The 25,513-nt window shown below is 36.6% G+C and overlaps 1 protein-coding gene and 1 long non-coding RNA gene across 2 annotated transcripts; both read left to right on the forward strand.

Annotated features, from left to right (window-relative positions):
- Positions 1–5,783: 5,783 nt before the first annotated feature.
- Positions 5,784–7,728, forward strand: LOC145168467 (uncharacterized). Its single transcript, XR_013741891.1, has 3 exons — positions 5,784–6,038; positions 6,129–6,213; positions 7,567–7,728. It is a non-coding gene; the product is annotated as an uncharacterized LOC145168467 (long non-coding RNA).
- Positions 7,729–8,833: 1,105 nt separating this feature from the next.
- Positions 8,834–10,490, forward strand: LOC145104081 (uncharacterized). The gene is made up of 3 exons (XM_079041362.1): positions 8,834–9,076; positions 9,361–9,879; positions 10,368–10,490. Exons 1-3 carry the CDS (start codon positions 8,834–8,836, stop codon positions 10,488–10,490), a joined length of 885 nt encoding a protein of 294 aa, XP_078897488.1.
- Positions 10,491–25,513: the final 15,023 nt, after the last annotated feature.

The following is a 25,513-nucleotide window of genomic DNA, read 5'->3' on the forward strand; positions in this document are numbered from 1 at the left end:
GTTGATTTCCTCCCCAACCTAGATTGTTGTTCCATCTTTGGTTACCCCGTGGTTGATCGTATCCTCTTTGATTTGATCCGGAATAGCCTCCCATGGCTTTTGCTTCTTCATAATCTTCTTCTTGAAGTTGTGGGCACATATCGGTTGGGTGTCCCACTTGAGTGCAAATACCACAAGGGCGGGATGTGGGCTGCACACCTTTATCTTTAGCTAACATCATTACCACTTTTTTAAGCTCTGACAATTGAGCTTCAATTTGAGGAGTTTGGACTTCCTTTACACATCGGGGTGCATCTGTGTACCATTCTTCATCATGAATTGAATGCTTAGAATCTTCAGCCATGTTTTTGATTAGATTGCGGATTTCGGTTGGAGTCTTGTCGGGTAAAGACCCACCACTGGAGGCATTAAGAAGCCTTCTCTCCATTGGAGTCATGCCTTTAATGAAGTATTGGAGAAGCTGATACTCGGTAATTCCATGTTTAGGACAACGGGCACAAAGTTTCTTGAATCTTTCCCAATATGTATGGAAATCTTTTCTCTTATGTTGCTTGATTGCAATTATTTCCCTCCGTAGGGCTGAAGCTTTCATCTCTGGGAAGTAACTGTCCAAAAAGAGGCGTGCAAGATCCACCCAAGTAGTAACCGTCCCCGGTGAGAGGTCATAGAGCCAATCCTTTGCTGCATCTTGCACCACGAAGGGGAATGCCCTAAGCTTGATTTTGATCCTCCGTGACATTGTGTGGCTTCATGCCCACACACAAAACATGAAATTCTGTCAAAAACTTATGGGGATCTTCATTTTCCAAGCTTCTAAAGGCAGGGAGTAGGTGCATGAGTCCGAATTTAAGTTCAAGATTTGTGGTTGCCGGATGTGTGATACAAAGAGGTTGTTGTGTAACTTCTTGTCTCGACCATTGATGAAGGGTTTGCTCGGGTGGTGGATTTGGAGGTGGATTCCCTCCATGATTGTCTCCCATGGTATGAGTAGTGGTTGAAGTTTCTGTAGGTATAGTATTTGGAATGTTATAAGTAGGTGAAGAGGGTGGAGTGGTACTTTTGGGTGAGGATGGTTGAGACGAGAGTGATTGGCTTTCTGTTTCGGATGCGGATACACTTGAGAGGGGTATGTCCTCTCAAATGTTGATGACTGGAGGGTTAGATGATGAAGAAGTCCCGGAGCCCAGTTGCTTCTTACGAAGCTTGGCTTGCTTCCTTAACTTCTTTGCACTCTTCTCTATCTCCAAATCAATTGGCAGTGGTGTACATGTACAGAAAGATCTAGGCATAAACAATTAATAACACCGTGTCACCGGCAACGACACCAATTTGTTAGGCGTGTCAAACCCAACAAATAAAGGGGTATGATATACTCCAAAAGAACACTACTATGTTGCACTAAAAGATAGTACAAGGCAAGCAGGGTCGATCCACATAGACACAGAACAAATGTTTATACCTCTTTGTGCAAGGTACTTTGATCACCAACAGTAAGAGGGGGGGGGGATTTTGAATGCAATGATTAAACAAACAAATTTAAGACACAAGTAATGGACCAAATAAGTAAATTAATTTCAGAAATTGTAAGGACTCCAACTCTATGTATGACAACTTAGCAATGCAATTCAAAGATGACAATATGTTTGTTCAATTCTATCTAAGTTGGTACTTGAAAGTGTTAACAAGATCTAACACTTCCCATTCACCACATTAATTAGACAAAACAAGCTCTTTGATTAACCCTAACCTTACTAACCTAATCTAAACAAGCTCTTCGAATTAGATCAAAAGATTGCATTAAATTTTATGTGAATGTTCCCAACAACACCCAATACTCCTCACAAGCTAGGGAGCGTAAGAATGTGTGAATAAGATTTACACTAGATTTATTCAAAAGAATTCAATTTAGTGCTTGTTACTTGTTCAATTTCACAAAACAATTACGGATTTTGCAAAAGAGATAACTTGAATGACCCAACCCTAATTCAAATGGCCAATAAGAATCACAATTAGAATCAAACATTTGATTAAAGCAAAATCAAATTCACTAGATAGAAATTAAAAGCAAATATCAAGTCATATGATTGAAATCACAACTAAGAAGTCAAAACATGAAGTTGGAGAATCTAGGGTTCTAGCAACACATGACTAGAACAAAACACAAATCTAGAAATTAAAGTTAAAGTCTTACAAATTGAAATCCAAACTAAATTCAAGTGCTTCCAAGTATTAATTGCCTTCCAAATCTTCCAGAAAATCATCCCCAGAACTCCTAAAATCGATTTAACTTCTAATGGAACCGGTTACACCCTTTTTAGAAAGAAGAAAAATTGTTTTTAACTCACGACCACGTTTACACGGCCCATGTAAATTAACACTACCATTTACACGGCCTGAGTAAATACAAAAGTACACTGCGTAATGTGGTCAAGCCTTCAAAGTACAATGCTCAAGTGTCTTCGTTTACACGGCCCATGTAAACACAAGGCTTCCATTTACACGGCCGTGAAAATCTCTGAAAAGTCAAAATCTTCATTTCTTTGATATCTTCATCCTGTTGGTCAAAGGTTGACCTGGTTTATCATCGCCTCCCTTGGTTGACCCACGAACGGGGTCCATTATGCCTTGGCGAATCCCATATTATACCAATGTTTGAGCTAGGTGTTTGGCACTGTCAAACGTAAGAGGTTTCGCCGCTAATATGTTTCCTTGGATGGGAGAAGGTAGTCCCCAAATGTATCTCTCTACCTTCTTGATCTCCGAGGTAACCATCACAGGGCATAGTGCAACCAAATCACTGAATCTATCGGTATAGGCTTCTATGTATGAGCCTGCCATAGTAAGATTCCACAGCTCATGCTCTAGTTCCTGTATTTCGCCCCTTGGGCAGTACTCTTCCCGCATCATTCCCTTTAGATTTTCCCAGCCCATTGCGTTTGCTATCGGAAGAGTCAATGACTTGACATGGCCATTCCACCATGTAAGGGCTCTTTCAGAGAAAGTGCAGGCAGCAAACTTCACTTTGCTCTTCTATGGGCACGCGCATAACTCAAAAATCGATTCTGTCTTTTCGAACCATCGCATTAGGGCGATGACTCCCCCACTTCCATCGAAGGATTTGGGTCCGCAAATCATGAAGTATTTGTATGAACACTCCTTTGTGTGTCTGTGATTAGAGTTGTTGGTTCCACTACCCGATCTACTGGTACCACTTGCATTGATTTGTGTCATGACAGCTGTCACTGCGGCTGTTACGGCCGCCTGAAAGACAACCGGGTCATACTGCTGAGGTGGCGGTGGTGGTGCGTTGTTTTTGTTTCTGTTCGACTTCTTCGGTGGTATCTTTATGGTATAAGGTTTAAAAGATGAAACGAGGGTAAGTCCTTAGTGGTTACAAGTCGAGTGTTATCTGAATCAAAGTTATCTTAGTTCTGAGTGTTTCATGTCCTAGCTCTTGGAGCAATTCATAATAGAGGTCTATGCAACATAGACTTATGAATTTGATAGTGACTACCCTCTTAATGAAGTTCTGGAACTTGGTTTACTGTTACTAGCTGATATGATAAAGACGATAAGCCTAACACATAGTGTGAGCAATGTAATCACTAACTCACTAGATCACATTAGTTAGTTATTTATTAGTATGTCGTCTATGGTATTTTACCACCTTGCGCGCCTCGGGGGGGGGGGGGGGGGTCCTGTTCTAGTTATGATGGTCCTGAATTCAGCCGTGGTAATTTGTTATCTCTGAACTTTCCTATAGTTTTCCTATTCACTGTAGCTCATGCTTCGGGTTCTACCATGGATCTCCAGCACCTCCTGATGAGAGATTTTCCTCCTCGTATGATTCCTTCTCGGAATCCACTTTATAAACCCTCTCCTATTCTTCATAGACCTCTCTGTTGGTGGTTGGAGTGGCTATATATATCTAGGTTGTTCGCGCGGGAATGGGGGTGTCTAAAGAATCTTATGAGATTAAGTAGAACATTTCTTCTATAGTTATTGATGATCCAAACTGGGTCCTCCTATAGTCAAGCAGTGCATGCAAGCTGTATATAACCAAGACCCAATAGACCTTCGAATAGGTGATCCTACTCTAGAACCACAACCAAACAAGGAACAGGTAATAGAGCGAAGACCACCAATTTCTAAGTCTATAAGATCCCAATTATATATAACCCTGGAAGCATGCAATTCGCAGCTATATACCTGCCAGTCAAGGTCTTTTAGTCAGGGTGCGGGATTGTCAGTCCCATAGAGATCTATACACGAACTCACGCTCTCCCTCCAGGAGACTCTAGTTACAAGGCGTCTCACACTGTAGTTCTCTCAACGAATCCACGAATAATACTATGAAAACCCTTTTTGTTATTAACATGAATCCTTATAAAATAATTTCTTTTATTCCATAATTCATAAGTTTGTTTCCTTTGTTCTGAAAATTGTATTTACAACGTTTGTATCTTAACATGTTTATAAAACTGTCTGTAAATCTAGTAGTATCTATGTTCATCATGGTTAATAAGTTCTATGTTCAATGTATACTATTGATAGGAAAATATAATAAACCAAATTATATTTTTGAACACAAGATTACTTGTGCTTTTACTTGTATTCCCCCCTGAAAACATTAAAACTCGGAAAAATATAGGGGTATGAACTCACTTTTAGTTGTGTGCAAGCGTCGAACCAATGGACTGGAAATGAAGACCCTCGAGCTGTTGTATGTGGCACTTAACGGAATCCTAATAACAATTAAATACATATATGTATCTAAATTAGCGATTTTGGTTAGATAAAGTGTTAGAAAACACTTGCTTTTGGTTAAGGAACGTTACCGAGACTTGATTGAATCGAGGAAAATGAGTTTTCAGTCTAATTCACCACTTAGGGAGGGTTTGCGGTCGTGAAGGGGGTTTACGGCCGTGAACAGGTGTGACAACCGTCAAATTTCGGTCAATTCAAAGTCAACAAGTCAAACCGGTCAACTCCAATAACCCTTGTATGCTAGGGTTTACGTTATGTAATCACTATACAATTCGCTATTTTAATGAGAAATCATCATTTGGAAAGTTCATGTGTTTGATTTTCCTTAGCCTTAACAATGCTAAACAACAAACCAAAGCGATAAAACACTATTGCACAATCATCGGGATTGTGTAAGACACTAAATCATGGCTTAACGGGGTTTATGGACCTTTCGTTGCGAAGCCGGACACTCAAAAAGATCACAAACGAAACCTCTCACAATCTCTTTCACTCAACCTCTCTCTATTAAAATCTCTCCCAAATCTCTCCCGAATCTCTCCCAAATCTCTCTCAAAAGTTCCTTTAATTTTTTGTAATCATTCGGGCCATCCCGACCCTTAACTGGGTCAAAAACCACTTGAAACGGGGTAAAAACGGGTAAAATAGGCTTAAGGACCCAAAACTGAAGCTTCAGGACCGAAGTCCCTGTCGTAAAGGAAGACGGCACACATTTGTCTGTCGTAAACTTACGACTCGCGTGTTTAGGACACGCAATGAGTATCAAGGAAGCCCCTGTCATAAAAGAAGACGACATGCATGTTTGCGTGTCATAATTTTTCCGGTTTTTCGACTACGACTTCGTTTTAACTCCGTTTTTCATTATTTTAACGTGGGATTTTCACCCAAAACTTTATTTTATAAACTAAGGCCCCAAAATATATAAATCTCCAGGGTTTTTATAAAAATGTATTAAAAGAATTGGTGGTTGGACTAATTATTGAGGGAATATTTGCTTTTCCTTATTTTATGACAAAAGCAAGCCACCACCACCTCACTCTATGATCATCCACTCTTTCCCACTACTCCTTGTCTCCTTAGTGGACCTTTACAACCAATCTCCAGCTCTTCCCACGTTCTAAGAGCTGGAGGATTGATCCTCTCTCCTCATTCTCCATAAAAACTCTTTCATTCTACACTTAGCAACCAAGAACACTCTCCAAAATTCTCTCATCTTTTCTCTTAACTTCAAGAACTTCAAGGCTTTCTACAGGGATTTCTTTCTTCAATTAGTAAGTATCTTCATCATTCACATAATTATTAAACTCCATTCTACTCAAATCATTGATATCTTACACAAATTCCATCTTATTCGGTGTTAGATTCTCGAATCATCAAGACATCTTCTTAGTGTTCTTGGGTTGAACACTTCCTCTATCTCACTTTCATCTACTGAAATCACATAAGGTGAGTTCATACCCATACATTTACATGTTTTTCTTAAGTTTTAAGGGGGGAATACAAGTAAAATCATCAAGAACACAATTAAACTTTTTCTAACAGATTGCATCAGAAAAGATGGACGTTAATCACGGACTGTTTTGGTCAACTTAAAAATTTTAGTTTTCAAAACTATTTCAGGTGCAAGTAGTTCAAACTCTTAGCTTTAAAATGACTACTTGCACATCTCCAAATGATTTTTCTAAAATTAATGGTGATTTTTACAAAACTGCCTGTCATTTCAGAGGCAAACCCGGACCAGTCTGTGATTATGAACATTTTCACCTCTGTTAGAGATCACTAAAAATCATGATAAAATTCACGAACAAACTAGACTCATATTCCAAACTCTCAAAATTTGCGGATTTGGATTTAGAGCTGTGATGATTTTTCTATAAATTTTCTAAGAACGGTAACAGAAACTGTTTTTAACGAAAAGTTGCTGTTAATTTCATTTCACCTTGTAACATGTTGAGCAAGGTGTATATCTTTATGTGACTATATGTTACTGCAATATATGACATTTTATCTTAATATTTAGACACACATCAGTTTACAAATGGATTTGGTCATATAAAATATAAAGAATAACAAGTGATTATAATCAAAGTACAATCGATACATTCAAACATTAAATAAACTATTTTGAATATAGTTTGCATACATTACCACGTACTACCCTTGGTTGATAAACCATAATAGGTATAGTTTATGATACATTACATAACACATACATTTAAAAAGGGTACATTTATACAAAGGATATTTTCATTAAGCAAGGTACGGCCATACGGTACCAAGTTTTCATAACACGTAATTCCGTTAATGACTTTGTGAGACATTTACTTCAAATTACCATTAAGTCCTGTATTGTAACCAGAGTCTCCTTGAGGGAGAGCGTGATACTTGTGTATAGATCTATATTGGGTTTGACAAACCCACACCTAAACTGCATGCAACAGTTAGACCGATAGGTCTGGGGTGACAAATGTCATAACATTTCCGACGCCTGAAGAACGTCGTTTTAGGCAACCGTGGTCATAGTATGGTTATAATAAACTCACATAAAGTATTAACAAACATTGGAATTTACGGGGACTTCATTAAAATTTAACGAGTTTATGTCGATTTAAACTTGCATTGTTTTACTATAAATATGACAAATTACTTGTACATTTCGGTCTTTGGGTTTTAAGACTACATTTACACATTAAGGAAAATATTGGATTTTTCTAACACAAATACTACTTTTACAAATGAAAAGCTTATGAACTCACCAACCTTTGTGTTGACACTTTTTCAAACAACTTGTATTCTCAGGAAATCATTAAACAGGTAATCAAGTGCTTTTGAGGATGGGACGCTAAGGCGTCTACTATTTCATATTTTATCAACATATTGTAATTGATTCGTAAACATGTAATTCATACAATGATGTAATTTTTTTTTCAATTATATATATGTTGGTTGTGTTTGCTTGAATTACTATTACAATTGCTGTTATGATACTATACATGAAGTCCTCCACCCCCGGACGTTTCCGCCATCCTTGGTTTGGGGGTGTGACAATAGGTGTACGACCGTATACAGGTGTACGATCGTGAACGGTGTACGGTCGTAGACTGCCTCTTGAAGGGTTTACGGCATTTAAAGGTTTGAAGCGTGTACGGTCGTGAACTGGTGTACGGTCAATGAAGATTTGAAGACTTGAAGGGTGTACGGCCGTACACTCAAGAACAAGGTTGTTGGATTCGATGGAAAACGTGTTCTAGATGCTCCGAAATGACCCCCAATGGTGATTCTCGTTGTTTTCTGGAAGAGTAAGGGTGTTTTTGGGGTGTACGGTCAAGAGTCTAGAGAGAGGAGGAGTGAGTGTCCGGCCAGAAAAGTGTAAATGAGGGGTAGGGTCTCGTATTTATAGGGGTTTTTGTGGTTGGTGGAGGGGTCCACCCAACGCTGGCCGTAAACGAGTGTACGGCCATACACGGGTTTAAGGTCGTAAACTCAGTCAGTCCGAAAACTGTTTGATTTTTCAAGAAGGTTCGGGTCTTTCGCGTGATTTTTGGTTCCGACTCATATATAAATTTAATTATATATAAAACTAGATGATTTTCTAAATCAAGAAGTTTGACGGAAACTTAATAAAATTCAAAATTTATTAACGAAAATTGGTTAATGAAAACGAAAAAAGTTTCAGGTTGTCACACAAACATATCCTAATCATTTGTATGGCCAAGTATCTTCGATTCAACAATATGACAGCATCATCTTCATCCAATCAGCCCAAAGATAGCCCTTTCACTCTCCAATGCCCAATGTTGACCTCACTAAACTACAATACCTAGTCGATTAAGATGGAAGCCATCATGGATGACCATGGGTTATGGGATACCATTGAGCCACCAACCGGAGTGGTTGTGGATGAGAAGAAGAGCAAGCAGGCTCGAGCTTTCATCTTCCAATCTATACCAGAGGAGATACTTGCATAGGATACCAAGAAGAAGACAACCAAGGAGGTTTGGGAGGTGCAGAAAGGGTCCAAAAGGCAAGATTAAGGGTACTAAAAAGTGAGTTTGAAGCACTTCAAATGAAGGAAACAGAAACCATAGATGAATATGCAGGAAATATATCAGCTATGATCTCTAAATTTGGGAGTGCAGGGGCAATATTGGAAGATGAAGAATTGGTAAGAAAGTTGTTGGATACTGTCCCAGAGAGGTTTATAAACCTAGTGGCATCAATTGAACAAAGTTGTGACATGGAATCAATGCCATTCGAAGAAGAAATTGGGCATTTGAAGGCTTATGAGGACAGGCTCCGGCTCCGGAAGGCAAGCACACAGGCAGATAATGCCCTGTTACTTGCCAAGGCAGAAAGCTCATAAACCAACCGGAGGGCAAGCCAAACTCAACAGGTGGTCGAGGAAGGGTTGGAAGTAACAACCGGGGAGGAAGAGGCAGTTCACGAGGGCGAGGGACGTCTCGTGGCAGAGGTGGGCGCTGGGGTGGTGACTCACGATAGGAGGCAAACAATACCATCAAAAGGCCACGAGACAAGAGCAACATAATATGCTATGAATGCCAAGAGCTTGGTCATTATGCATCTGAATGCAAGGCAAAGAAGCAGCAGGACCAAGAAGTAAACTTGGCTGCTGGTGAAGAGGAACCAACTCTATTGTTGACTGTTTGTGGAGAAAAGAATTCCGAAGTGGTCCTTTTGAATGAAGAAAAAGTCTACCCGAGCCAACTCAAGGAGAGTAATGAAGAGAACATATGGTATCTAGACAATGGGGGTAGTAACCATATGACCGGTTGCAAGGCCTTATTCGCTGAACTTGACGAGAAAGTAACGGGGCAGGTTCGATTCGGAGATGGGTCTAAGGTTCCAATCAAAGGAAAAAGTGTCCTCCTGTTTGATTGCAAGAATGGCGACCAATTTGTCATCCCAGACGTGTATTATATTCTTGCCTTGCACAGTAATATAATAAGTCTAGGACAAATGACTGAAGAGGGGTATGACATAGGGATGAAGAAGGAGTTTCTGAGAATGTATGATGAAGCAGAATGCTTAATTATGAAGGTGCAGAGGTCCAAAAACAGGCTTTATAAAATAAATCTCATACCTGGGAAGCCTGTATGACTGACCATGAGTATAGATGATGACTCATGGTTATGGCATGCACGTATGGGTCACACAAACTTCAAGTTACTTGGAGAAATAACACGTAAGGGAATGGTGACAGGTATGCCCCAGTTGACTCGCCCATCACAAGTTTGTGAAGGCTGTATGGTAAGCAAGCAGGCAAGACAGAGCTTTCCAAATGTGACCCAGTGGAGAGCAAAAGACCCACTCCAGATGTTGCACGCAGACCTCTGTGGACCCATTACACCTGCAACAAAAGGCGGTAATCAGTACTTCCTACTGATTGTAGATGACTACTCATGTTATATGTGGGTATACTTGATCAAAACCAAAGACGAGGCCTTCAACATGTTCCAGAAATTCAAGTCGCGAATTGAAGGGGAGAGTGAGTATAAGATCAAGATGTTACAAACTGATCGGGGAGGCGAGTTTAACTCCACCCAGTTCGCTAATTTCTGTGAACACGTTGAAATTTGCAGGCAATTGACGACCCCACACACGCCTCAACAAAATGGCAATGTGGAGAGGCGCAATCGAACAATTCTGGAGATGACTCGATCATTGCTCAAGGCCATGAAACTACCCGATCAATTTTGGGGTGAGGTAGTACGACACTCGGTGTACCTACAGAACAGAATTGTGATGAAGGCTCTGAAGAATGTAACTCCACACGAGGCCTGGAAGGGGTCCAAGCCATCCTTGGCACACCTGATGGTCTTTGGGTGTGTAGGGTTCATCAAGAAGTTGTGTGGTCTAACAAAATTGAGTGATCGGAGTGAAGTTATGGTGTATTTGGGAACTGAAGAAGGAACTAAGGGATACCGTATGTATAATCCCAGTAGTTGCTACAATATTTTTTTTATTTTCCATGTTTTCAAAAATCGACTATGAAGAGGGATGCCGTAATCATAATCGAATTTGAGAACGCAATATATATAGAATTTCCTTATGTTGAACCATTCCAACATAAAACTCATATATATGTCCTTGACTAATGATGATTGAAATCTCAATCTAAACTTTTAGGATTGAAATGAAGTATAATCTCCTCTCCCTTAATTATAGCAAAACAACCTTTTTTCAGGTGAAATTCTTGTTTTCTATAATTAACAATACTCATCATAATTGATTATGCTCCCACTAGCATAATAATTATTTAGCACAACAATTATGCTCCCACTAGCTTTGACATGTACTCAGAAATCGACTTCTAGAAATCAATACTTTATTGACTTTCATCACCAAAGTTCAGACTTCTGATACGAGATGCTTCGACAAAACTTTATCTAAGCTTCTCAGACTCATACATCTTTCTTTAGATAGCTCACATGTGTGAAAAACAATTTTGAAGAGGGATGTCGTGATCATAATGTTTAGACCTGTTTTCCATTTCTCACAAGTCCATGTTAGTGTGCCGGTTAACCACACAAGCTCCACTAACGACTTTGAGAATGCAAACAACACAATTGCTATCTACTTAAAATCTACTTAGTGAAAGCGTTTCCTCACCATCATTTTCATGAATTGGAAAGAAACCTGATGACACTTAGATTTTATGATGTATGTGTTCCTATCCATATGAATTTGTCAAAACCTTAATCACAAGACAAGGTTAGTGACAAAGTCAAAATCATATGGATTGAACTTGTTCAATCTTGATTTCTTGCCTCTTGGTAGCCCAAGGGCCCACCATTTCTTCCAAGTTGTTATGCATACAATTGAGAACTCATAGAACTCACAAACATAGTCAACTGTACCGGAATAGGCACAGAAACAAGAATTATGTCAACACGATAGGTTACAAACCTCAAGCCGTGTGCTAGTGATAAACTATAGGTTTTATCCTTGATTAGCTCTTGAAACTTTCAAGACTTTTAAGACTCCCACTGTCCTCTTGACATATAAGTTTCTCTTTGTCAAGAACCATTTCTTGACAACCAAACAAATATTCAAGAGTCAGTACGGATCCTTATCAAGATAAACACTTCACACAATTGGTGTCAATTGGTCTTTGTTTTATCCAAAACATCACAACTTACCAATTTCAAATGTGCAAGAGTAGAAAACATTTTACTCTTACATTTGACAAGTGTTATAAACCTTATTCAAGATGTGTCACTCAAGTTACAATCTTGGAGTATGACTCTAAGACTTGTTTTGGAACAAAGTATGATTCATCTTCTTTATTTTAACCATTCCAACAATTCATGAATCCTCTTCTTAGCCATAAAATGCACTAAGATTTCCTTAGAGGATGAATTGTGACATGGTTTCTTAATCATTAAGATGATCATAAAACAAGATACTAAAGTACTCTCCCATCTTTTCAGATTTGAGAAACTTTTATCTTTCTGCCCAATTTGATTCTTCCCATTCGTCCTGCCATACATTGAAACTTTTCCAATGTTTCAGAATTGTACTTCAACTTGTAGGTACAACCATGTTTACTAAACTTTAGTAAATCATGACGAATAGTCTTATCGATCTTTGTGGTGGACTTTGACCTGCACACACCCAGTGTACCCGATCCTTTAGTCTTTCACCTGTCTCACATATACATGTGGTCAGGGAATTAGTCTTAACTTTCCAAAAATGAAAATTCTCATTCATCATGCAATACAACCTGCATGATTCCAAGTTTCAGTCCAATTGAAACCTTGGGTGATGAGAATCTTTCCTTATTTGATAAATTTAGACACTACCACTAATGAAAGAATCAAATTCACATTTCCATTATTGCTAGAACCAAACAAACATCATTTTTTCATAAAATGCCATTGCAAGGAGATATAATAAAATAAAACAAAATTTTATTTATTTATAAATGCGGAAAAACTTTTTCCTTACAATGCAACTTTAAATGAAAACTATGCTATTACATATCTTCTAGCAATCTATCATAACTCTTATGTAGCAGCTCAAGAATCCGATCTTCGAACCATCCATATTCGCTATCAGATTCAGCATACTCCTTTTATTAAGTGTCCTTCCCTTTCCTTGATCCTGCCAGGCACCAAAATGTAACCGAGTCACATTTTGTATTAAGAATCATCAATAAGGAACTTAACAGAGTTAGATAGTGGACTTACCTGAAGCAGAGTCAAACCTTTTGTTTCTACTTGCTTTCAGATCTTTTAGGTATTCAGGGCAGCTTCGTTTCCAATGTCCCTTCTCATGACAATAAAAACATATAGACTATTTGGGAATGGTACATGAGATTATCACAGACTTAGCCTTTCCCTTTGCCTTTTGGTCAACCGGGTTGACCAAGGCCGATCCCTTTCCATTGGGAAGAAAATGCTTTTCTGAACTTCCAATGTTACCATTTTCAATGTCCATGGAAGTTTGAGAAGTAGACCTTCCACCCATATTTGCTTGACCATTGCGCCACATCATTTCTGACTCAGCATCAACAAGCAAATAAGATAGATCTATTAGGGTCATGTCGTGATTTATCACATAGTAGTTCTGAATGAACTCACTATATGACTCTGGAAGTGACTGAAGAACCCAGTCAATAGCCAACTTCCTTGGGACAATGACACCCAACATTCTCAACCTGTCAAAGTGTGACTTCATTCCTAATACATGAGTGCACACAAGTCTTCCATCTTTATGTTTCATTGCTAGTAGGGCTTGAGTGACCTTGAATTTTTCAAGTCTTCGAGCTTGTGGGTCAGGGAGAATAAATGGAGGAGGTGGAGGTAGAGAAGTATGATTTCCATGAGATTTGGGAAGATCACAGTTGTCTAAACCAGACATCTACAATGGGAGATATTCAAGTTAGTTGATTTTAAGTCCTTAATATAACACCCAATATGAAATATTAAGGCTGGGACCCAACACAATATTTTATAACTTGGAAGAGGGATGTCGTAATCCAAGCTATAAAATATTTGAAGGTAGGTAAATGACGATTCACCAATTTCCACCATGAAAAACAAAATAAATTATTAAGTTTTAATTGGATTTGAAACTCCTAGATCTTTTGAGATTCATTGAACTTTCAATGGCATGTTTCAATCTCGATTGTGCCCTTCAGGTTTTGTGACTGGGATGCCGAGGATCACAAAGCAAGGTGTGAATAACCATGCAAACTCACTTGGTACCCTTAATATTATCACCTAATCGATGTGCCGGTTAACCACACACGCTCCACCGATCTATGATAAACATTAAGTCACCCTTCGTGATCCTTACTAGTCCAAGTTAGTGTGCCGGTTAACCACACACGCTCCACCAACGACTTGGTAAGGTACAAAGTGTGAATTTCATGGGTTAGCACCAAATTCACATTTTCCTAAAGTAACTAAGATTGGGAATTATAAAAATATTTAGTTACTTTATAATAATCCTTATACTTTTAATGAGAATTAAAGTCATTGTCCTACCCGTTCGGCTAACGACCCTCCACCGATCAAGGAAGCGGTGGGTGAGAGTGGACACCCATTAAGTTGCCATTTTATAGCCAACAACCTTATACCCCCCTTATAGACCGGTTTCGTGAATGAGGCCTACTAACGGTAAAACGACTTAATCTTATACATATATATAATAATTAACCATTAATGTTATAAATAGTATAAGGGTTGAATTTTAACTTTTAAAACTCTAGGGTATGGAATTAAAGTTTGTGTGCGGCTTTACAAATTCCAAAACTTGAGGGCAAGTTTTGAACAATTCAAAAAACTTTTGGATATTCATAACTTATGAGTTTTAATAAAGGTTTAAGAAACTTTTAATGAAGAGACTCTTGGACATCCATAACTTGAGGACAAGTTATGGAGTCCATAAAACCATTTATGTGAAAAACTCTTCAAAAGTGTTACTTATAACTTCTTTAAATAAACCTTAAAAGAAAAAAAACTTTTGGAATTCCATAACTTGAGGACAAGTTATGGAGTCCATTCAATGTCATAAAGATCAAGAATTATACTATCAAACAATTTGCACATAATTCCTATGATCTACCAAAAGTCATAAGTTCATGAACATTCATAATCAACAACTTTCAAGAATCATATAAACATATATAAACTTGAAACTTTGATTATAACTTTGAAATTGGTTCACCACAATCATTACCACATCAAAAACAGGTTTTACAAGTCCAAAACATTTTAAGGTAATGATTCTAGACCAATTCCAGCACAAAATCTCGAAAATCTGCACTCAGGCCTGCCAACTCGTCGAGTGCATGAACTGACTCGGCGAGTTGGTTGAATATATGCATGAACTCGGCGAGTTCCATGAGGGACTCGGCGAGTCAGCTGTGCAGAATGCAGTTTTTCGACATTTTTCAGCTATTTGCATCAAGTATTCAAGAAAACAAGCCTAGGCTCTGATACCACTGTTGGGTTTTGAGCATTCTAACACTTCCTAAGTGTACATGCAACCCTAATAAACCTTGGATCTATGTTTGTCTAAAATACATGCAAAATTTGTTTTCCAAGGTTTATAACTTATCTAGCATGGCATGGGAACTTTTAAACATAAAAGAACTAGATGAATTACATACCTTTGTTTGTGAATTGATTCCTTAGGAGTTTGAGAGCCAAGAACCAATAATGTGAATGCCTCAAATGGAAATCACAAATCACCACAAACTTGGAAAACTTATGAGAGAGTATATCTATGCTCTAGAAATCGGCCACCTTTCTTCACACACACTTGGGTGTCATTTCATGCATCACAAGCTTGTTTATATAGTGCACATGATTAGTGTAAACCCTAATAACCCATGTCTTTTCCTTTCCAAGGATCCATGGGTTAAGAGCTCCATGGATCATCCATAGACTCCCATATAAGCTTAGCCCATTACCATAATGAGTGTTAGCCCACACTATATAAATATAATAGCCCATGTTTAATTAGTCACCATTTGATCACTAAGTTAATTCATAATTAATTTAAGACGAATACTAATTAAATAATACAATTTCATATTAATATATTATAACTTATAATATATTAATAAGCCGCAAATATACTCTTCTCATAATGTTATCCATATAAATAGTTCGGGTGAAGTGCAACCCAAATGGACCATGCCGGGTCGGGTCAAGTATATACCAAATAAGTTATGGACTTAGACACCTTATCCAACACCTACACGGCGATCTTAAGGAGGAAGTCTACGTAACTCAGCCCACTGGATTCATGGTCAAAGGAAAGGAAGGTTGGGTGTACCGTCTTCACAAGGCCCTGTATGGGCTGCGACAGGCACCAAGAGCATGGAATATAAAGCTCGACCAATCACTCAAGTCACTCGGATTCACCATATGTGTTCAAGAACAAGCCGTCTACAAGGTACACAAACCCAACTTGACTCTCATAGTTAGTGTATATGTAGATGATCTTATAGTCACTGGGTCAAGTGATAAGGGAATCCAGGAGTTCAAGGATAAAATGAAACGTTTGTTTGACATGAGTAATCTGGGATTGCTTTCATATTACCTGGGAATTGAAGTATCTCAGGGTAAGGAGGGCATATTGCTCACACAAAAGGGGTATGCTGAAAAGATTCTAAAGGTATCAGGGATGGAAGGATGCAACAGTTCACAGTACCCAATGGAGCCAAAACTACAGTTAACCAAATATGAAGATGGTGAACCCGTGAATGCAACAATGTACAGAAAACTTGTTGGGAGTTTGAGATACCTGGTCCACAGAAGACCAGACCTTAACTACAGTATTGGAGTGGTGAGCAAGTTTATGCAAAACCCCAAACAAAGTCATTATACTGCTATAAAACATATCCTAAGATATGTGAAGGGAACAACAGGGTATGGACTGATGTACCATAAGGGAGGTGATGGAAGACTCGTGGTTTATAGTGACAGCAGTTACAATAATGATTGTGAAGATAGAAGAGGAACCACTGGAGTAGCTTTCTACTACTCAGGAAATCTTATAATATGGGCATCACAAAAACAGAAAACTGTGGCACTAAGCTCATGTGAAGCCGAGTATATGGCTGCAACTGCAGCTGCATGTCAAGGACTGTGGTTAAGGAACCTGTTCAGTGAGTTGATGGGAAAGAAGGCACAGGAGGTGAAGCTGTTAATTGACAACCAATCCACCATAGCACTCATAAGAAATCTAGTGTCTCATGGCAGAAGCAAGCATATAGACACAAAGTTCCACTTTATTTGTATGTGTGTTGAAAGGGAACAGATTCAAGTGGAGCACTGATGTGTAAAATTCACTCTAGTCTTAAATTTATAGGGTTGAAATTACCGATGCTAGAATTTACTACACGACTTAGGCAAGTGTACCTAATTGAGTTGTAATATAGCAATGGTAAGAACGGATGTCGAACACTTGGGGAAACGAGTATGATTTACGTTTAGACTATTTGTCGCTAATTAACTTAAAAGATAAGTAACTTGGGGGAATTTTTAGTAACAAGACAAATAATGAGAATTTTAACGATTAAAGTGTAAAAATAAATATAGAACAAGAATTGGTTTTTAAGAATCAAGAATGATAAGGATGCTTTCACTTAGATTTAATTCCACCTTTTAGTAATGAATGATTTATATTAAGTGCAATGGATATTATTAGTTATTTACCGATTTCTAAAATTGGTTAAAAATCATGATCTAATTTTTTACCGTTTTGATAATAAAAATAATTAAAAACAATGGTCATGCAATTAACAATTTTATTAACAATAATTAATTCGTATCATGCAAACATTTGATCAAACTATTAATTTTAGTGGTCGTAAAACTAATAAGAATCGTAAGTTGGTCATACGATACAAAATATACATGTTAAATTTTTAGTATTTTATTTTACCTAATCCTAGGATTTTGTCCATCACTAGTCATAAATATCAATGGTCATGAAAAATTTATGATTCAAGATAATATATTTAAATTGATCCTTTAAAAATATTAACTTAGTTATAGGAAAATTAATTACAAAAATTCAACGTATAAAAATAAATGATCAAATATGCATGATAAAATAAATAACAATTAATATCCGAATAATATAAATCAAATCATATTTTCAAGGTTTCATTATCCAAGTGAAAGCAAAGGGAATTTTAGCCCATAATTAAAGTTACAACATACATAGAAAACATATTGAGAATGTTAAACATTTCGATAAAACAAACCCGATGTAGTCCCTAATGCCACTGCAGTCTTCAATTCCTTAGCTCTTTGACTCTTGAATCCCCAATTGTAGAAAATTGGTTCAAAGGTTGGAAGAAATTTGTGTATCAAAATGCATAATTGCAATGTCTTCTCTTTCCTCCTTCCCTCCTTCTTTTGTGGTGAAAAATGGTGGTATTTATAGTAAAAATTGGGAGAATTAAATACCAAAAAGAAATAAATTGAGATTGGATCTAAGATCCAATCTAAATCTTATGAAAAAGAATTCAAAAGAAATAAAAAGATGGGAATAAAAGGTTGGAAAGTTTAAAGGTGGTGAATTATTGAGTATTGGTTGGAAAGGAATGAGTTTAAAATAGGAAAAAGTGGAGAAAAAAATGGTTAAAAATGGAATGGAATCGGAATTGGCAAATCTGAAGCATAAAACGACGTCGTTTAGAAGCTGAATAGTTCCAGATCGAATTTGGGTCGGAATCGGGTCGACATCGGGTCGAGGCGCGGATCTTTTGTGAGGGAAAACGAATCGGAGTCGCGGGTCGGAGCCGGGTCGAATTATGTTCATGGATCGGATCGATGACGTCACCGATGACGTCACAGACGATAAAAAGCGCGGATCCTAAACCGGTTCGGATCTCTGGGTCGGGTCGGTAACATCGGGTTAGTCTGTGAGGGAAAATGGACGCGGGGCGGAGCTGGATCTCGACTCGGGTTCTCGCCTGTTCCGGATCTGGGTCAGGGTCGCGAAAATGGATCAGGCTTTCTTTTTTGGGCTCCGGGTTTGGGCTCCGATTTTGGGCTCCGGGTTTTTGTTTCTTTTCTATTTTTTTTTCTTTTTTTTTCAATTTAAATTAAATTAAATTAATTTAATTAATATAAATTATTTAGAAATTAAATAATTAATTTCCAATAATTTATTTTAATTAAACCTCATTAATTAATTTAAATTCTTTTTTTTATATATTTTTATTTTGTTTTCTCGTCTTTCCAACGCGGCTATTTTTGAATTCTTTGACTTTTTGATCTCGTTTTTCTTCGTGTAATTTCTTTCACTTCTTTTTGCGGATTTTTGCACATTTTCTTCTCCTTTTTCTTCAGAAATGATTTTTAGCTGTAAAATGGAATTTCAAACTTTATAAGTACCTTTTATCTTAAATCATACCAAAATATAGCTAAAAATACATAAATATCGCTCGAAATATATGTATAATTATTGCGATATCAAGCACGTAAGTGGAGATCAACAGAAAGCTGATGTTCTAACAAAAGCAATGCCAAGGATAAAGTTTGTTGAGATGAGGGAACTAATTGGCATAGAAGATCTGAAGAAGAAAGGTCAACCTTGAGGGGGAGAAATGTTGGTCAAAGGTTGACCTGGTAATTAGGAAGAAATAAAACTCGTGCAAGTCATGACCGTTAGAAATTAGACTGTTCCTAGTATTTCTCACTTCCAGTTAATGTTTAGTAGTATAAATAGCATAGATTAGAAGTCACAAACAATAAGTCGAAATTTCCTTGTACAACAACTCAATCATTAGGTTTCTAGTCTTCATTCAATAAAGGTGAATCATTCGGCTGCCTATTTCCAGTTTTACTCCTGTGAAGTTGTTGTTGTTTACTGTTCCATTGCTTTATCGCCAACACATCCTCGGTGCTCCGCAAGTCCCGAAATTTTGTCCGCAACTCTTATTTACCTCCTCAAACAAGATCCTACCTCCAAAAGTCCCTGAAATATCACAAAAATGTGTGAATGAAATTGCCTCATGAAAAATCCCGAAAAACATGCAACATGTATGAGTTTAAGCCTATATGCAATGCACTTTTATGAAATAAAGCTACAAAATTGGTGCATAAAATGCACCGAACACTATGCTATAGTAATCTGTTAGATCTGTATCCTGGTATATAGGATGTTGCTATGCGATAGTGATCTGTAGATCTGTATGTTTACTTGTACTTGCTGGTTATCATCTAGTGGAGTGTCATAGGTAGGGATGTCAACGGGACCAAACGGGAGCGGAAATGGTTGCCCCCGCCCCCGCTCCCGAAATCACTTGTTGCCCCCGCTCCCGGTCCCGCCCCCGGATCCCCCGCTTACACAGCCCCCGGTCCCGCCCCCGGTTACCTCCATCGCCCCCGGTCCCGCCCCCGTTCCCCCGGTACTCCCGGTTTATAGGCTTAAAATGGATTTTTTTGCTAAAAAATTGCTTTTTTTAGGCTAAAAATACTATTTTTAATAACTTTTGTATATAAACAAACATGTAAGCCCTTGATAAATCAAGAATTGATCAAACATAAAACATCACTAAAGTTATAAACATATATATATATATATATATATATATATATATATATATATATATATATATATATATATATATATATATATATATATATATATATATATATATATATATAAACGGGGCCCCCGCGGGAGTACGGGACGGAAATACTCACTCCCGCCCCCGGTCCCAAAAATAGACGGGAGTTAATATCGCCCCCGCCCCCGCTCCCGCTCCCAAATTTTTTAAAAAATTAGTCCCGTACGGTATCGGGGTCCCGCGGGGGTTTTTGACATCCCTAGTCATAGGGGCTGTATTTAGTCATGTAGGATAGCCTTGAGAACTCTTGATCTAGGCTTTCTTGCCTGTTCCTCGTTTGGTTGTGGCTCTAGGGTAGGATCATCTGTACAAGTGGCTATCTCACCTCTGGGTACTTATGGTTACGCATTCCATGGAGGTTAGCTGGTAGTGGGACTGTATGCTATGAGAGGACTAGTAGGCGGTAGTGAGTTGTATGATTGTTGTTTTCATGTATTATGTGCCTACTTGATCTTGATTGTTTATATGTCGACATATGGTGGTAGTGGGTTGAGGCGGTCCTGCTTTGTGTTGTAGGCCAAGATACCCGGTGCGGGTCGGCTGTCGAAGTCACAGAGGCTCGGGAGGGGCGGTTGGGTTGAGGCGGTAGGCCAACAAACCCTGGTATTCCAGCCCGGATAGACTGAAGGTCTGCGAGGTGGTCCAGTCAGACCGAAGGCCCGAAGAGCGACCGTTATGCATGCTTGTATGTTTATCGTATGGGGTATTTTGGGGGAAACTCACTAAGCTTTGTGCTTACCCAGTTGCTTATTGTTTCAGGTATCATTAGTCATCATGGGAATGCGAAGGCGTGACTGTACACATTCATCAACAACAGTGAAGATTCCACGTTTTAATATTACTCTGATTTTTATAAATGTGTTTGGAATAAACGGTTTTCTCCGTAACGGATTTATAATTGAGAAGATTTACTTAAATAAAATGAAAATTTTTGGTTGTGAAAATGGGACGTTACAAATAAGGTGCAAAGACCAAAAATTAGGGTTTCATTAAAAACAGCTACCACGCTGTGGCGGGTCTTCTAAATACCGCGATCTTTGAAAACATCGCCACACCATAGTGAGGCTCCACCATGTCGTGGCCATCCAGAATGAAGACTTACAATATGATGGATTAGTTCATACCTGAAACGGGCGTTACATAAATAGTTCATCATGTCTAAAGATGGATCACTTATGAGGGGTGTCATACTAGTTCTACATGTGTATAAACCAAATCTTTTAATTTTTCATACCATATTTTATACCCAATAATACTTGAAGTAGTCAAAGTTGACTAGTTACCGTTGATGAGTCCATTCTCATATTCAATATTATCACCACAATATAAACCACTCAAAAAAGGTACGGTTTAGAGTCATAATATTGAATATAGAAAAATGTAACTATAAAACAAATCATAAGATAAACAACGCAATTTGGTATCCTAAATCAAACGTTTCATATCAAACATATGGAAGACAATTAGACGAAATTACCAATCTTATATGTATGAAAAAACTAAGGGAAAATGACTCATGAGGGTAACGAACTATCGATTTTGTTCATATTTGGTCACTTTTTTGTACACTATGTACCATTGAACTTATTTTTCGTGTATATTGTTATTGGATCAGAAATTTGGAAATCGGTGGGGTTCGTGTATATTGTTATTGGATCGAAAATCTGGAAATCGGTGGGGGCTGGTCTCGATTCTCTTTTTGTGTACCTCTGGTTCTCAAAGATGATGAACAGCTTGAACTCGAAGCTGCCATGGAAGCTGTTTAAACAACATGAAAGTCGAAGTTGATGAAGGTTAATCCATGGAAGAAAGGGGCTTGGTCTTGGTCCTCTTTGTCTACCTCCTGCCAACGACCATTTTCCTGCAAATTTAAACCAAAACGAACTCATTTCAAGGTTTCAACTTCATTTATGCATATTATCGATTTGTAGATCTGGAAAATCAAGAAGAAGAAAATCGAGCATTGGAAGCAAAAAATCGAGAGCCCAACCCTCCTTCTTGGATCGAGAAGGTGCAAAACTGAGATCTCGATTTGTGGGTTCGAAATAGTCGGAAAACTCATGTTTGTCAGACGCTCGCCAGAGAAGATAACTGGAGAACCGCCAAAGGTGATGAAGTCGCTAGAAATCTTTCATAGCAGGTTGCAATGGTATTTTGGAACACGAAAAACAAATTCAATGGTAAATAGTATACAAAAAAAATTGATCAAATGTGAACAAAAACGATACTTCGTTGCCCTCCTAATTCATTTTCCAAAAACTAAGGATGCAAATACGGGGAGAAAGAAATTTGAAGAAATGATGAAAGAAACTCAATTCAGTAAGTGAATATTATAACATTAAAGTGTAATATATTCAATTAAATACAAATAACTATTTTAGAGTTTTCAAATGAACATTCACGTTTTTGTTTTGTTTTTCTCATTTATTCTTTTAGTTAACTTTGCAGACATTGTCATTGATTTGGCATTTCTATATAAAATTTCTATATTTATTATTATGTAACCATTTCTAATAATATTTATACATTAATTTATTTATTATATATAACAATATTCAATATCGATATTGGTTGGAATATTAATGGCATCTTCTTAATGGTATAAATTATTGTATATTATATATAATTTAATAATATATTTATGATAAAAAAAACATTTTATATACAAATCTGGTGAATGTAGAAAATAAAAATATTAAATATTGAAAGATAAATATACCATATATCATATTAATTAAAGAGTAAAAGATGTAAAAATAAAAGAACCATTCTATAAAGAAATGAGTGGGGACACGAACCTATTATTGCAACCAAATTAAAACAACCCTTTTTTACAAATGAAATTGAAAAGAACCCCCCTTTACAAAAAAACCTCAATGTCGTTTAGAACTTTAGATTACTTTTTATTTAAAGAGTATATTTTTATTTTTGCACCAAACTTCTATATCTTCTAAAACATTGTTCATATATATATATATATATATATATATATATATATATATATATATATATATATATATATATATATATATATATATATATATATATATATATATATATATAAAAGTTCAATAGAGAACCATAATTATTGGTTTTTCAAGGAACCAAATCTTTTTTTTCAATTTCTAGAGCTTATTCTTTATCGAAAAAAATCTAAAAATATCTAAATTCATATATTAACATTGTGAATGTGAAAAATATTTTTCGGATTCACCGTGTAAATCCGGATTCACATTGTGAATTTTTAAAGATTTACATTGTGAATTTGACGTAAAAAAAAATCGAATTTGATATCATTGGAAAAATGATAAAAAGTTATGAATTTCTGTATTTTTAGTTTTTTTTTTGATAAAACATAAGTTCTAAAAGTTGAAAAAAAGATTGGTTCCTTGGTTAATTATGGTTCTCTATTGAACCTCACCCTATATATATATATATATATATATATATATATATATATATATATATATATATATATATATATATATATATATATATATATATATAGAGAGAGAGAGAGAGAGAGAAAGAGAGAGAGAGAGAGGAGGGTTCAATTGAGAAAAAAAAGTTTGAGAATGGGGGAATCATTCTCAGCCACTCATTTATTTTTACCGCAAAAGCCTCCGTCGTACCGGCGGAAATGAGAAATGAATAGACATGTGTTTTCCAACAAAACATATTTCCTTAAACTATGCTAATCATTACCTTAATATATACAAAAACATAGTTTTTTTTTTTGTTTTTTTAGTTTTTAAGAAGCTATTTTTATTGAAAAATAATTTTAAATATACAAAAATTCATGGCTTTTTATTCTCTACAAATAGACATCCATATTGATATAGTTTTAAGATAAAATATTTTTTTTTTATATTTTCGGCTATCGTTATTCATAAGTGAATAAAAATACATCAGGTTTAATTACAGTACATTCGTTATTCACTTATGAATAAAAACTATGATTAATTTTTTCTTACAATTTAAGTATCATTCATATATGAATATAGCATATAATAAACACAGTATATTCATATTTAAATATTAGACGATGCATTCATTTGTGAATATTAACATAGTATATTCACTTGTGAATATTAGATGGTATATTTACTTATGAATATTAAATGATATTTTCATATGTGAATATTACATAGTATTACATGGTATATCACATGTGAATAATACATAGTATATTCACTTGTGAATATTAGATGATATATTCACTTATGAATATTACACAATATATTCACATATGAATATTACAAGGTATATTCACTTGTGAATATATTCACTTATGAATATTAGAATGTATTTTCACAAATATATATAATTTTATATGTTATTCACATATGAATAACATACAGACTTGCATATTTGTTTTGTGTTTTTAATAATCATATACTGATTTATGTGAGAAAACATATTCATATGTGAATATAACGTGGTAATTTAGTTTATGCATTTCATCAAACAGTTGGAGTGCATACAATTTAACTATTTTAAAAATGTTAAAAACATGATACTTCCAATTCAAGTTATCAATTCCAAATCATCATATACTTCCGATTTCGACTTCAGATGCGACATCCTATGTCTGATCGATTTCTCATTTTGATTTTGATTTCTGAAAATCCGATTGGGAACCTGTGAGTACCGATTCCGAGTCCTTCAATGCCGACTGTGACTGCGAGTCCAGAACTCCAATTCCAATTTCATGAACAACGAAGAAATTTCGATTCCAACTCAGTTCGTTTGCGAATCTGGGAAATTCCAGTTCCAAATCCGTTATGAACTTTAACAGATGCTTGCAAGCTACGAACATTCGGAGTATTCAACAAAGAAATCGATGAAATTGATGAATTTGGGTTGCGAATCTGTCTTGAACGGCGAACCTCCCAGCCACGAATATCGATGATTGATTAACACTGGATGACATTGATGATGATTTAGTTGAAGAAATCTGGATGATTGTTGAAGGTTGGAGGAGAAATTTTGATGATAAACGAACTGTTATCGAATTCTCTATAGTTACGTATTTGAGATTGAAGGTTATTAACATATTCACAAGTTTGTCATCGTATCTTTTTATGCTTAAATTAAATGAGTGGCTGAAATTGATTCTCT

Source organism: Lactuca virosa, chromosome 4 (assembly GCF_052849685.1).
Source record: "Lactuca virosa cultivar CGN04683 chromosome 4, Lactuca_virosa_CGN04683_v6, whole genome shotgun sequence".
NCBI classification, from domain to species: Eukaryota; Viridiplantae; Streptophyta; class Magnoliopsida; order Asterales; family Asteraceae; genus Lactuca; species Lactuca virosa.